Raw genomic sequence first — 14,502 nt, forward strand, 5'->3', positions numbered from 1 at the left:
TGTCATTCAAGCCCTGTGGTTTTTAACAGATTTTCAGAACACAAAACTGAACCTCAGATATGTATCTCCCTCATGCGTTTTTTTCTTCCCCCCCACGCCCCCACTGAGTTTTACATTTCTTTCTTTCATTCAGTGTCACATCATTTGCCTTTTTAATGAGGTCATCTGGGAATTTTAATTTAGTGTATTCATATGAAAGTAACAGCATGTACTCTGGTATCAAAGAATTAGCTGCTTCTGCCATTTTTGGTGGCTTCACCTCCTTTACCCAATAGCTCTTCTTCTCACTTCTATTAACTGTATGCTGGCCTCTTACCTTGCACCCTTTTGCCAGTTACCACAGGGTGACTCTTACTCAGCAGTGTGCCCACATTTGGACAAAATCCCTCAGTGCTTCTCACTATCAAACTTTGTTTTGCCAGTTGGTGATTTAGGGTAACTCAAATGTTCTCTCTCCAGATGCTCTCTTCACCCAGGAGGCAAACACTTAGAGGGGCTGTAATTTCTAACCCGAGCAGTCATGTCTAATTATTTCCATGGCAACAGACTGTGATGTTGATAACACAGGATTATGACTTCATGTTGTAGAGTAGGAAGAGGAAGTTTGCTGGGGTGAGGAGGTGGGTGGAAAGGTCTTCTCCAGCGCAAAGGCTTTGACAATGTAATAGCTGGGAGAAAAGTAGTAAAGGGAGGGAGTTAATTTGTTTATTATCTCTTTTGAAGTTCTCCTCATTGTAACTGTGCAATTAAAATCACACTTCGGATGCTGGCATTCATGGCTTACACCAGTTTACTCATGGTGAACGTGTCTGGAATGAAGAACACTTTTGCAGGTCAGGTTAAATAAGTGCTAGTCAAAGTAATGGAAGAAAATAAATGATACAAATTTTTGTCGAAGTGGGACACAAACTAGATGGCTGCGTTTTGCCTTCTAGATTTCTGTTGGTGCTGTGATACCTCTTTTTTGTTGTATTGAACACTTAACGTTTTGTTTTTGCGTTGTCTTTAAAACCCTTAGATCCAAAGTAACTTGAAACATCCCTTATTTTTATGCAACATCCCTTATTTTTATGCAAATCAGTGGATTCCTTGGGCACGCTGATTATCGGCTAAGGGGAGGGAAGGACAGATTACCTCCTGGAATCCGCAACATGGATGACATGCGTAGGAAGTTTCTGTCCTCTGGCTAAAGTCACTGAATGCTAGTGGTAGTTTAGTATTTGTATTAATACTTGTATTGCTCTTCCCTGGCACTGGAAAAGAAGCGTATTCCTAGTCAAAGTGTTGTCAGTGTCTTAGATTTATTTTAGAAGAAGTTGAAGGAAATGAATAGTCTGACTGATTCCCAAGTTATTATGCAAGATTGTTGAGTGCATCATGAATTACAAAGTTTTAGCTGTGCTTTGAGGTAAGAAGCAATTAGGCCAGCCAGCAGGAATCGGCCATTGAGGGGAATTTGCGGGCAAGTTACACCGTGTCGCCTGCCTCTCGCCAGTACAACTCTAATTGAGTCGAATAATTAATTAAATATCTAAAGCTCGATTAGCCTGTTCTGCAAGGCAATTTGAAAAGTTCTGTGTTTTCTTGAGTGACATTTGGCCTTTTGAAGAACAAAAAATTGGAAATGCTAATGTTTTTCAGCCAACTAAGGGAAGAAAATAAAAATGTCTCCATAGCAACAAAGCTTCTTTCTAGATGGTTTCCTAAGATATGCCTGAACTGGAAGCAGATGTCTGATTTGAGAATCTCGCCTCCTTCAATGTAAACAAATAACTTCTAGGCAGGTGTTGGAAATAATATGGAAATCCTATTAAGGGGCCCTGGGTTCCTGTCACTCAGGAAGCCCCTGCCACAAAAGGGTTGGTTGTCTGAATAAAGGAGGCAGAGTAAATTCTCGTTAGGCTTTAGCTTTTCCCAGGAAATGATTGTCTCTGCGTGCTCTTTCTCCTGCAAGCCTGAATGTAAGCGGTTTCTTCTATTGATCCCCTCTGCCATCCTTGCTTTCTCCCTCTCCTGCTGGATTAGTGCTTGATGGCGGCAGCGGCTGCTGCTGCTGCTGCGGGCGTCGTGGCATTTGTGATTTTAACCCCCGTCCCTCTGTCGTCCCCAGCCCTGCCTTGGCTGGTGAGAGGACAGCCAGAGGAGATGCCTGACGCTGGCCTGGAGCAAGGAGAGGATGGGAAGTGGGCGATGGGGAAGGCGGAGCTGCCTACTCCAGGGCGGCTTATTGCTCTGGCTTGTTTGTGTGAGTTTATGGATGATGTTGTAGCCCTTGCCACTGTGACACCAAGTATCATCTGGACACGGGAGTTTCCTTTTCCTTTTTCACAGGGTCTGCAACTTTGGAAGGGCTGTGGTAAAGGTTTCGGCGTGCCTGGCTTGCTGGTGTCACATGTTTGGATTCAAAATGAGAGTGTGGTTTTTCTTGTAATGTGTCTAGGAAGTTGGTGGGTCTTGGTTTTTTTTTTTCTTCTTTCAAAGTTACTGAGGAAACATGTGCCTGCCGTCAGTAGTCTGTTAGTCTAATGCAACACTTATGCTGGCTTTGCAGTTGCCGGTGTCAGTTTTGTCCCCAGACCCTGCTGTGCTGAGCCCTGCACTATCACAGCCCGGGCACCAGCTTGCCTGCAGCGTGTGGGCGAAAATTTCAATGCTGGGCAGGCGGGAGCAGGAGCCGAGGACGCATTTTCCATGGTTTCTAGGCTGGAAGTGGAGACCGCGTGTCCATCCGTCCCCCCCCCGTCTCCACTTTCCTCGGTGCGCCAGACATGCATAGTGATGCTCTTAATAACACTCAGAGGGTTAAATGTGGATAAACACAAAACAAGGCTTCTGAAAAGCCTGACGATTATCATGCAGCATTTCTTGGACTATAGCCCCCGAGACGCACTTCATAAAGCCAATAAAGCGCACGCTGGTGGTCTCCCGTTGCCCTGGCAACGGACCACAGGGCACCCTGTGTGTGAAATGCATGAACATCTGCGAATTAATCTTTTTTAGTTTGTTCTTTCCTTGGCACCGGCGGAGCTGCGCTGGCTGGCAGCGGCGGGGGCTGAGCTGGAGGGTGCCCCAGGGATGCCCCCAGCGCCTGGCAGAGGGGTCGAAGCTGGGTCCCTCCCAGCAGCGCTTCCCACGGTAGAGGGACTTGACCTGATGGTGCTCTCGCTGGGGTGCTGTTAGCTTGCTTTTGGCTTCATGAGGGAATGAATAAAAAAAATTTTCTCCTAAGTCAAGGTGTTGTTGGTCGTGTCACTCTGCCGTGAAAAACATAATCTGAGGGGAAAATTGAAACAAGTGCTCGTGTCCGCACCGCAGTTTCCTGGACTTCACCACTCCCGTGCTTCGCTCTCACTGGATTGTAGCAGCAACAGAAGTTGAGGGGTAGCTGGTCTCGCGCAAACCACAAAATGGAGACGTGTAACAAAAATCAGCAGTGTGATAGCCGACCCGGCAAGAGGCCCGTCCGCGACTACGCTTGAGAGATGCAAAACCCCGGGGGAAGGTAGTTTGCACTGCCCCTCAGAGCAATTACCGAGCGCGCCAGCACGGGGGTCGTTAGCATCCCGCCAGCACCCTTGCAGCTGTGCAGCTTTTCTGTCCCCTCGTGTCCCACCACCCTCGCCCCTGCTGTGGTGCACTGGGGTGCAGATTTCGTGTTCGGCTCCAGGCGCTGTGCCAGGCGCTGGCTGTGAGCGCAGGGCTTGCCCTGCTGCTCTCCACCGAGTCTCCGGGAGGACTGTAGGGGGAACACTGTGTATGTCATATCGACAGCTAATGCTGGATGCAATCAGTGTTTTAATGAAGTATTGGAAGTGAAATGCTGCTTTAATCTGCTAATTGCATTAAGAGGACGGCAGATTGCTCTGTATCACTTTTTTTTGAGCTGCAAGCTTATCAAAGAGTACCGAGGTGCTTTTAAGTGAGGTATTGCAGCCAGTTGAATGCTACTTGTTTGCATACGAATATTACAAGGCACAGCTGTACCTCTGTTTTTCTGCCTCTCAAGAGGTGGTGAATGCAGCTGTGGGAGTTTCCTTAATGCGTACTTATGAGTAAGTGGGGTGGAGGGGAGGGAGAAGGGAAAAATTTCGACATGGTTTGCTCCTTTTTTCTTTCGCAGGGTGAGCAGTCTATTGTAGCTTCTCCATGCAGTGAAGCTGGCATATTGCAAACCACTATATTTTTTGAAAGAGGGCATCAGTATTTTCTTTGCTGTATTAATCTTGCCAGGTCAAAGTAAATAATAACAGTGATTTTGCTGGCAGTGTCCTGTTTTGTCAGACTGGTGTGCGCTGGAGAGGTGCAGCATAGGTGTATGGAAGAAGGGCCGGGAGAGGTGTTTCCCAATTGCAGCTACCCCCAGAAGAGTTGTCCGCAGGGGTGTGTGGTATGAGTTTGGCACTGACCAGAAGTAACAGAAAACTTGGCAGCTACAGCAGCGTATTTCTGAGTCCTTTGCTCATTTTATTTTAATAACGAAGTGGCCAGACTATATAGAAATCATTGCTTGCATTGAGTTGAAAAGCCACTGCTGACCTAAATAACATGAAGGTTTGCCTTGTGATGTTACAACACCAGGCATTAGGAAATCATTGTATTTGGCTTGCAGTAATTATAGCTGTGTGTTTATACTTCTTGCCTCTCCCTGATATGTTTGCGGAAAACATACCTGTCGATGCTGTATTTCTGTCCCACCTATTTGTTTTAAAAATACCAAACTACAGTTTGTTTTAGCCCTCGAGGAAATTAATGTTTTGCTTTTCCTCCCCTGCTTTGAGAAAAGAGTTTCTTGCAATGACCTGCAGATACTATTTTGTAATGAGCTTTGCTGTCCCATACTGCAAAATATGAGAGGAATTCAATGTCTGAATAATTTTAAAATAATCCCTTTAAAATCAATTACAGTAAACCTTGTGGGGTGAGAGAAACCCTTTTTCTGCCATTCCCTTGAAGTATGGTATCTTTCCAAGTGCCCTGTCAGGATGCATAATTGGCTTAGAGTAGCAAAGGCACCCTGCTTTCAGCATAAAGGCAGCCTGTCCAGGGTCAGTTTAGTGCCTTTATAAAAAGCACTGTATGCTCACCACCTAGGTAGCCTAAAAGCTTTATATCACACTGCAGGATATTTGAAAGCAATTAAGTATTTAGCAGACCTTCTGTAGGACTCTTGTGTGCTTCGTGAAGGTTTTCTGGTAACTATGTTGCCTCCAGCAATGGCGAAGACTGGAGATGCCATTTTTGGATCCTTCTTCGTGCTCCAGGGGATGAGGAAGAGGAGATGTTTTTGTGTGGTGTTGTCTGTCTTCCCTGGTCTTTTCAGGGTATCTAGCATCAGACTGTGCAGGTTTTTCCCAGTTAATCTGTGCAAGTTGCAGCCCTTTTGATATCAAATGTTTTCTGTGCTATTGTACCCCTCTGTTGTGCCTTTGGTCTCCATGGACCCTGAACCATTTTGCAAATACTGATAGTGACTGTAACAGTGAAGGCACTGGTCCTGCTAATACTAACAAGCAAACTTAGCGTTGCAAATAGCAATAACTTGATTCATAATAGTAAATTTAACTGAAGTTTCTCACCAAGGGGAGAAGGGCTGAAATGGGTGCTAACAGCTGCAGCGATCACAAAGTGATGAATCTGCGGCTACTTAGTAGGCAAGTGTTTCATAATTGTTTTGGACAGAAAGAGGGAGAAAACTTCAGTTGATTGAAGAAGCCTCTTTATGTTGACAACACACAACTCCAGAGATTGCTACAGTGCAATCACTGTAAAACTGCTTGTTTTACAAACAAAATATGTTACAGATTCTAATTCTAAAAACAAAGATACGTGCTTTAATTAGACATACGGACAGAATTTCTCTTACTGTTTTGCTAAGTCTTAAAAGTGCCAGGGATTCTCTCTGGAATACTAGTTATTCAGCATGCACAACTGCTACTGTAGATGTCAAAAATAAAATATTTATAAGTGTATTTGATACTGTGTTCTGGCTCAAGATACGTATCCATCCAACACTGCACTGTGATGTATATGTAAACTGGTCTTAGGAAAAACATTTGTTCATATCCAGGGTTGTTCTTGCCAATAGTGAGATTAAATCAAAACAAACACCGCTTATCTAATTTGCCCATTTTCTTAAAGTTTACTTAAAGTTTAAAAAGCATATGTTAATGTAATGATATGGTTGTGACGAAAGCCAACAAAAACAAGGAAGCAGACATCTGGAGGTGGCTGTTTCCCACACTAAAGAGGCAATTGAAGTGAAAGATGTAGTGTTTAGCTCGTGGTTCCACGTTCTATGACTAGTTTGCGCTGCTCTTTGAAAGTGTAAACATGAACCCTGGTGAAACCTCTGGAGAATAGCACGTGAACATTCGCCTTGTGGCTGCAGAGAAAGAAACACTAAGGTCGGTATCAGGAAGAGATCAAATGAGCAGGGGGGGCACGGAGAGAGAGAGAGATGTGGGAATAAATGCATGTTTCCTCTCTGCATCCACCTGACTAACTACTGTGCTTATTTTTATCCACATTTTACATATTCTCTGGAGAAAACTCTTTTACAACTTGCATGAAAAAAGAAGCAGAAAAATCGTAGGCAGCAGCCTTGATTATGCTGTATAAAGATCAGGCAGCTAGTAGACCGATGCATGCCTAGCGCTTGTATGTTAAAAGCTGTTTGCTTTCTGTATAGTGACACCAGAAGCAAGGTGTAGGAAGGCGTTAATTTTCTGAACATTAACGCTTTCCAAGATCATAGGTTACTGTTGTCCTCTGTTATGTCAGAATTTGCCTAATGTTTCCTTTTCTCCTGTCGGCCATCTGGTGGTTCCTCAGAAATATTTGAAGAGCCATCGTTTAGTAGTTTATGGGGAAAGCCTTGAATAATTCACACAACAAATGATTAGGCAAGCACTTGTCTATCTAACTGAATTATTCTGCATGTTTGCTGAAGCGGTAAAGCAGCAGAACAGCATTTCCTTCTCCGGAGGGTTTACAGTGGTAGTATTGACCCACCTAGTTATTGGGTTTCAGCCTTTTGTTGACACTGTTGTAAATGAAAGCAGCCTGGACAGGCACTGAGCAGCTGGGCTGGATAATTGTGAAGGATTCATGCTTGTTGCTGTTACCCCCAGTGTTTGTAGTGGGTTGTTTGCTTTGACTTTTGTTGAACTGTTGACAAAAGCATTAGATACAAATGGGAACAAATAAAGTGGTGAGATGCCAGGAGGGCTTGGCAGTAATGGTGGTTTTCATTCCGACTTAAATGGGGAACGTCGACACTTATCTGGATGGGAAATGGAAGGTGTGTTCAGCATTTGTGTGCTTCCCCCTCCCCTTTCCCTTTCTTTCCTTACTGCTAAATATGTTTTGGCAAACACAGGTGAATAAAAACAGATCACAGGCAATTTCACCATTGCCTTAACTCTTTGGCACCACGTTTTTGAAGCTCTTTCTGACTGTGGATGTCTTGCTGGGCAAATCCAGTTCCTGGCATGAAGGGATTAAGTATAAAAAGGGAAGGGGAGAAAAAAAAAAAACAAAGAAAGAAAGAAAGAAAAGGAGGGGGAGGTAGAAGGGGGTGAGTTGAGAAAAGAGAGGATTAAATAGAACAGTATACACTAAGTAGTATAGCCAGCAAAATTGAAGTCATTTACTGGAACGCTTTTAATTTGGTTTAAACAAAATACTCTTTTGTATATTCAAATGGGGAGTAGCTCAGCTGTTGTGAAGCCAGAAAATTAATGGTATTTTTAGTGAAATAGCAAAAGCATGTCAACAACATAGCTGTGGATGATAATGCTGGCATTTTATTCATGAGGAATTATCAATGCAGGTTACTGGACAACATAGTGTGACTGGAATGATTGGGCACAGGGGGGAAGCGGCTGTCCTTCTGTAAGATGATTTCATTTTGCATTTAGTCTTTCAGGAAGAGAAGAAGGAGAGAGAAAGCAAACATTTAAAAATACGTGTCTAAGATGCCTATCCTTGTGGTTTCTGGCTCTTGGAGACTAACCTTTCTACTTCTGGCTGACTCACAGTTTTGTCACTGCTTCTTTTTTGCCAGCTGCCCTTTCTTTTCAAGTCTGTCTTGAGGGATGGCAGAGAATAGAGGCAGAGTTGCGTTAGGATATCTTTGCTGAAAAGGCACTTTTGGCCCTGGAGGAGCTGCAAGTTTGTTCTAGCCATCTCCGGCTCTTCAGTTTTGTGCCTGAGCATTGTTCACTTGGGACCCTTAATGCATTTAATGTGTTGTGAAATATGGTTACCTTGGCGGCTCGTGGAGGAAGTTAGTGTATGATCTGGAAGGTCTTACCACTTGGCAGGAGAGATGCTTCATATTTGTTATTCCGGTTATAGTTTTGTTGTAGCAATCAACCTCAGAGTGTTGTGCAGGTCAACTGGAAAGTGGCAAATAGAGTTCACAAAGGTGAAGACACTACTGCCATGAAAGGAGAAGACATGGTTTTGTATTGCTGTCTGAAGGCATACAAAGGTATTCCTTGCCTCTGCTGTAGTGTGTGCGTCTAGTGGTATCTGAGGTGCTCACAGGGTTTTGGAGCATCAAAGTTGTCATATACAGGTATTTTTTTGTTGCCTGCCTTCATGCAGCTTCAAGTTGTCCTGAAACTAAACACCATAGTAGCAAGGTAATTGTGGCATTTATGGACGCAATTTGAGCAATCATCTGTGAGTGTTTTCTTTTTTCCCCTTTGGTATGGTTGCCATATTGTTCCTAGTCTCTTCAAAATAAGAAAAGAAGGGAAACACAAAAAGAGATAAGGAAGAAATTGCCTTTTACTGCTGCCATTGCTAAGGTTTCTTGTAACATGCAGCATGTTTGTTGTGCCAAACCACAGCCGTGTGGATGTCAGCAAGAAGCGTTTTGCCCAGATGTTAAATACTGTGGGATCAGGGCTTGAATTTGTTGTTAATCCTACAAATATTAAAAGAAAGTGAAGAAATATCAAGTTATTTCCAGCAAATATGTACTGGGAGTGGTGTTACTGTAAATATCAGCTTGTGCATGATGAATCCCCAATTCTTTTTGTCTTCCTCTTTGGGGAATACCCTGAACAATTCTACAGGGGGCTGAAGAAATTCTCATAGCAAATTTCAATCTTGAATGAAGGAAAAATGAGAAATCTCTGAAAAGCAGGGACTTAAAAGCCCAATCAAAAAATATTTTCCATAATCATGTCTGCACAACATTTGGGAAATCCAGTTTTGGATCATCTAAATTGTGTGAGAATTTAGAAAAAATAACTCTTGAATGTTCTGCGGCATTGCCTGGATGCTTTTAATCAAGCTTGGATAGTTTTCTGATTTCATGTGAAATGCACTTTCCCCTGTACGTGGTCACACAGAGTTAGCTCTTTAGGCTAATCTGCTTTGCTTGCAGACCTATAAGAAGGGCCCCAAGCTGTGCTTTACCAGGAGAAGGCACGAGTTTTAGGAAGCCAAGACCTAGAAGCAGGAAAGTGCTTCTGGAAAGAATTGCATTGGAGTAACAATAGTTTTGAATGATTACCGGAGCAAGAAGGAGAGAGAAGTAGTGTACGACATAGGCTGAGATTGGATTAGATCTGCCCAAATCGCAAAAGTGATTATGCATCACGGTGCAAGATTTTTTGCATAGTCTGATGTCAGTAAGAAAATGGAGTGCTAAACTGGCCAGGTAGCAATAAGAGTGGAGATGGGAAAGAGCATTCAATAATGTAGCATAGGAAACTGTAAAATAATGAAACAGAAGTATGACAGAGAGATGATACCCTAAATCAGTGGTGCACAACCTTCAGCACAGAAGGTCTTTACTGGCAACTTGCCATGAGCCAGTGGGCTGCACCTATTTTGCATATAATTTACATTGGATTTTAATCAGATAAGCACACACCCTGTTTGTTTTTCTTATTTATGGAGTGCTGTGAGTGCAAACACTGCATAGCACAAAGCAATAAAAGATTGTGTACTCGGTGGGTTATAGTAAAAGGAGTGATGATGGGAAGACTGGCTCTGCATTTTTGAAATCAGGGAGGTTTATCTGACATCTGGCTGTCTTTGAGAAGGCCTTACGCATTCTGAAGTACAAGTTTGAGTTTATTAGGCAGCTGCAGGTTTGGCTTTGTTCACTTTTCAAATACATAAGGTTAATTTGCGAAAAATCATTTCAGGGACAAGCTTGCAGATAGCACATTTCCTGGTTAATTCTGTTACCCATAGGTAATTTAAAAAACAACAACAACCACCACCAGCAGTATTTTCTTCCTGAAATTTTGTTCAGAGTATTAAGTTAGTTACATCTCAGATGTAGTGGCTTTAGGTTCTCATGAGTTTAGCTGATGGCAGTTTTATGTACAATGCAGAAGTGTTTCCTCTTTTACATTTCCTATGTCTGTGTGATACAGATTTATGCAAACTAAGAACGGGCTAAAGTTGTTATTTGTAGATGTATTAGATTCTGGAGTTTAGTATAGGCACTCTGTTACAGTAGTTGGATTGCTCTAGTCGTCTTGTGTTTTTGCTGATACAAGGAAGACTGATTTCTTCCCCCTCCCCCGCTATTTTTTCATTTCAGTCTAGGATGTTTAATGGATCCATCCCTGTGATACTGGAGTACCTCCAAATCTTCAGTGCATTAATCCTCACAACAACCCTGCAAGGGAAAGAAAAGCTCTCTAGGCTTCTGAAATTATTCCTATTTTATAGATAATGAACTGAGGCATGAAGAGGCTTAATTGACTTCACACAATCAGACAAAAGAGCAGACTACTGAACCTAGATTTCCCAAATATAAACACAGTTTTCCATCCTTCCCAGTTTTAGTGTTTTGCTGAAGCATCAGCATTACCTTATGATCCATTTTTACCTAATTCCTCCTTTTAAAACCTCTCAGTGGATTTAAGTCCCATTCACGGCAAGTGCATGCATGCTTCTTTCTGGTGGTAGCTTGTGTGGGCTAGTTTGCTAGCTCAGTCCTTTTGGGCTAATTCCTGTTTTAGTTGACTACCTAATCTCTGTATGTTTTTTCAGAAGAGAAGCTTTGGTTGAATTTTAATCCTTCCTTGGGGTTTGATTACATTGCTCTTGTGTGTGGTATGGATCCTTCAATACTGCGCAGGGCTGTAGATGTCGCAGAATCGGCGGGAGCACACTGCACTATTGGGAGGGTCACGGCCGGGGGAGCACGCATGTGATGTTCCCCCTGAGCTAACCAGCCGTCACACAGCATATATACAGCATGCCACAAAGCACGCTGCTGAGACCCTGGGGCTAATGCTAACCCATCTTGGTAGCGCACCACCCACCAGCAGCACGACTCCGACAGCCCAGCACTGTGCCCGAGCTGTTCCCCATCGCGTTACCTCTGGACCGGGGCCGCGCTAGCAGGGCTCTGCTGCTTTCCATACGTGGAGCAAGATTGTTCAGCTGCGGATCAGGATTGTCGGCACAGTGCTCCGCTGCCAGCTAGCAAAATGCCCAGCACGGGCTGCTGCACGGCTGGAGGACTCTCCCAGGCTTCCTCCACTGCTGCTGTGGAGGGAGCAGCCCCAGAGGTGGATATGGCGATGTGATTTTTGTCAGTAGTGAAAGCGCCCAGTGGGGAGAGCGTGTAGGCAGAGAAGAAGGATTTCCATCTGCGGGCTGGAGCTCTGGATACAATTGTGCCTGCTGTGAAGGAGCTTGTTACACTTTCTCACTGTAAGGGCTCCATCTGGTGCTGTAGGTGTCTTTAAATGGAAATTTACGTTTGCTGTCAGAACTAAAGTCTACTCACAATGCGTAGTCTGATGGTCTTACCAGTCACAACAAATACTGAAAGCCTTTCCTTCACCTCCCACCCTGTAATATAAGGGGCAGGGAAGTACAGTGAGATGGAGAGGGACAGACTGGGCAGGTTCAGAATCTGTCCCCATCATAGTAAGAAGCAGTAATGAAGACCCACTTTAAAATTCAAGATTCCTCTGTCTTAGGGCAAGACTTAGCTTATCACTGAGAGCAAGCAAGGTGGTGTTGCAAGGAAACAGAGTCTGCTGTTGCTTAGGCACCCCAGATGTTGGTTAGTAAACAGTGGTGTGACTTAACAACTCGGTCTCTTAAATTATAGCTAGAGACTTTCTGGCAGCTCTTTGTGTACTCAATGTAAGGTCCCCACTCACTCATCAGGACAAGCATGCCCTACATTGACGTCAAATTTGAAGATGGTGTGTTTAGAGATCACCACAGCAGTCAAGCCTTGCATTAGGAAATATGTTGCTATCTATTCTGACTTCTGCCTTGAAAGTCATGGTCTTGGCCTCTGCTAAGAAGAAGAAATGCACTGACAAACTGCTGCAATTTGGGTTTTAATAACCTTCCCAACTGAGAAATCCATTTGACAAGTTATCCCATGCATCCTTCCCAGCTACTTTTTTGCGTTCTCACTGGCTAGCTGCTTCAGTCTCATCTGGATCAGTTTTTACAACTAAAATAATTCCTGACTGTGCATAAAATCAAGCCGCTTGGCTTGGTGTCCATTAAAATATGGGTGTTGGTTTTTAATATACTCCAAAGCAAGTGCAGTAATGCTTGTCTTTGCTGTTCCACTACCAAAGTGAATGGTGGCTAGAGGAAATTTCCCATATTGAGGAAGCTTGGGGAGCCTTTTCCTTAGCTCTCTAACTCCTGGTTTTATAGTGCTGCTTGGGCCTTTGATCTCCACACCTTTAATAGGCTCACAGGGAGGTTATTTACAGTCAAAAAGAAAAGTACCTTGAACTTGTCATTTTAATAAACTTGTTACTTGCCAGCTTCTCTAGAGGCACCCCCAATGGAAATAAACATCTTTCATTTTGTTTTATAAATAAATTTTAAAAATTGTTTCCTAGACAACCTTGATGAAATGTCAACTTCTTCTCAGATCTAAACCCACGCCACAGGTATTGTTATCTCCATCCCTGCTGGGTAATTTGTACACTGCAGTAGTTTGTTTGGAAACATGTCTGTTGTTCTTTAAAATATACCTAATGCTAGATTAGAGAACATAAAACCTTTTTTTTATTTTTTTGTCTCCTGTTTCCACCAGCTCGTTTCTAAACCATTTAAAATAAGGAGCTTGAGCATGTATGGTATTTAAAAAACCTTTCACATGATGTTTTTAAAAAAGATCAATTTCAGCATTAAAGTGTTAGGAATTCAGCCAAGGAAAATTCAACTCAGGATTGTATAGCTATAATGATAATGTATTATACCCGTCTTCCTTGAAAATGATTTTAACAGTAGAGTTGAACCTAGTGAATTACATAATTTAGGAGCGTTTGCCAGAATGCTGTTTTAGGGGGATTACTGTAGTCTTCCCTTAACAAAAGCAAAGGGGAAGATGGATCATATTAAGAAGTACTTAAATGAGAGAGAACAGTCTTCAGAAATTGTCTAAGATAACTCATTTGAATAGAACAGAAGGTCATGTGCGTGTATGCCAGTTATCACACTTAACTACTTGGCAGAGTGTAGGGGGAGTACAAGACGGAGATTTTTGCTTTTCCTCTCCTCTAACCTGAATTAAAAATGTATTGGCTGCTCATTGCTGACATCAAAACATTTCTAGCTAGCCTGAAGTTAGTATTTGATTGTGCTTTTAACATTTAAAAAATTAACAGCATGACCTGTCTAATATAAATTATGAAAGGCCCGGAAAAATAAAAGCTACTGCTGGTTCTCTTGGCAAAGCCCTAGGATGTTCAGGAGTTGTCATGCATCTAAAAATCTGGCAGAAAGGACTGTGTGTTTTATTTTTTCAGTCTTCAAAGTAGGTGTTGTACATATAATGTGCTATTGTATACTGATGTAACTGCTTTAAGGATGATTGCAGGATCTGTGTTCCCACCACTCTTCCATCCATTCCACTTTGGTACCAGAGTGCTTGAGTTGAAGAACGAGACCGGGGACAATTATTTTTGCAGCAGGCTGAGGTCCAGATTCAAAGTAGCATGCAGCAGGCATCTAAAGTTCAGCACATATGTATATTCCTCTGATTTCTTCATCTGCCTTGTGACTTCCCCGAGATCAGCGTGTGCCTCAAATCTGGCATCTGCTCGAGTGCTTTCCTGAATAGGAAATAGGATAATTTCCTGAACAAGGGTCTTGGGAACACAAGTAAGTGAGTGTAGATGAAGTGAGGCAGATATAATGGGCTTGGATGTTATTTGGGCAGAGAGGCGAACAGTAGTGCTCAAAGATTTCTTTCTGGAAGATATTTTTATAGATGGTTGAGAGAATGTTTTGCTTCGGAATGAGCATGAACTGCAATTTACAAATATTTAATAGCACCCAGCCATGTTTTATCCACCTGCCCAATTAAGAGACTGGTCAGATAATGAATTATTCTGTTTTCACTGGGCACTTAGCAGTGCCTCTGGCTTCCTAAATCATGTAAGGTACTAGAAAAGCATAAAATATGTCAGGTCTTCAGAAGCCACACAAGGTCTGACAGCGGAAGAGATGAGCGAATTGCCAGTCTCTTAGTCA

The 14,502-nt window shown here is 42.9% G+C and overlaps 1 protein-coding gene across 16 annotated transcripts in view; it reads left to right on the forward strand.

The window, feature by feature from the left end:
• The window catches only part of LOC104027322 (transducin-like enhancer protein 4), a 103,449-nt gene that overhangs the window by 65,723 nt on the left and 23,224 nt on the right, over positions 1 to 14,502 (forward strand). For 7 of the 16 annotated variants that reach the window (XM_075726503.1, XM_075726497.1, XM_075726504.1 and 4 more), the window contains one exon: positions 7,710 to 7,719. The exons of the other annotated variants lie outside the window; for them this stretch is intronic. In XM_075726503.1, coding sequence (XP_075582618.1) covers positions 7,710 to 7,719 — 10 coding nt within the window. The remainder of the gene's footprint in view (positions 1 to 7,709; positions 7,720 to 14,502) is intronic. 16 annotated transcript variants of the gene reach the window in all.

This window comes from Pelecanus crispus, chromosome Z, assembly GCF_030463565.1.
Source record: "Pelecanus crispus isolate bPelCri1 chromosome Z, bPelCri1.pri, whole genome shotgun sequence".
NCBI classification, from domain to species: Eukaryota; Metazoa; Chordata; class Aves; order Pelecaniformes; family Pelecanidae; genus Pelecanus; species Pelecanus crispus.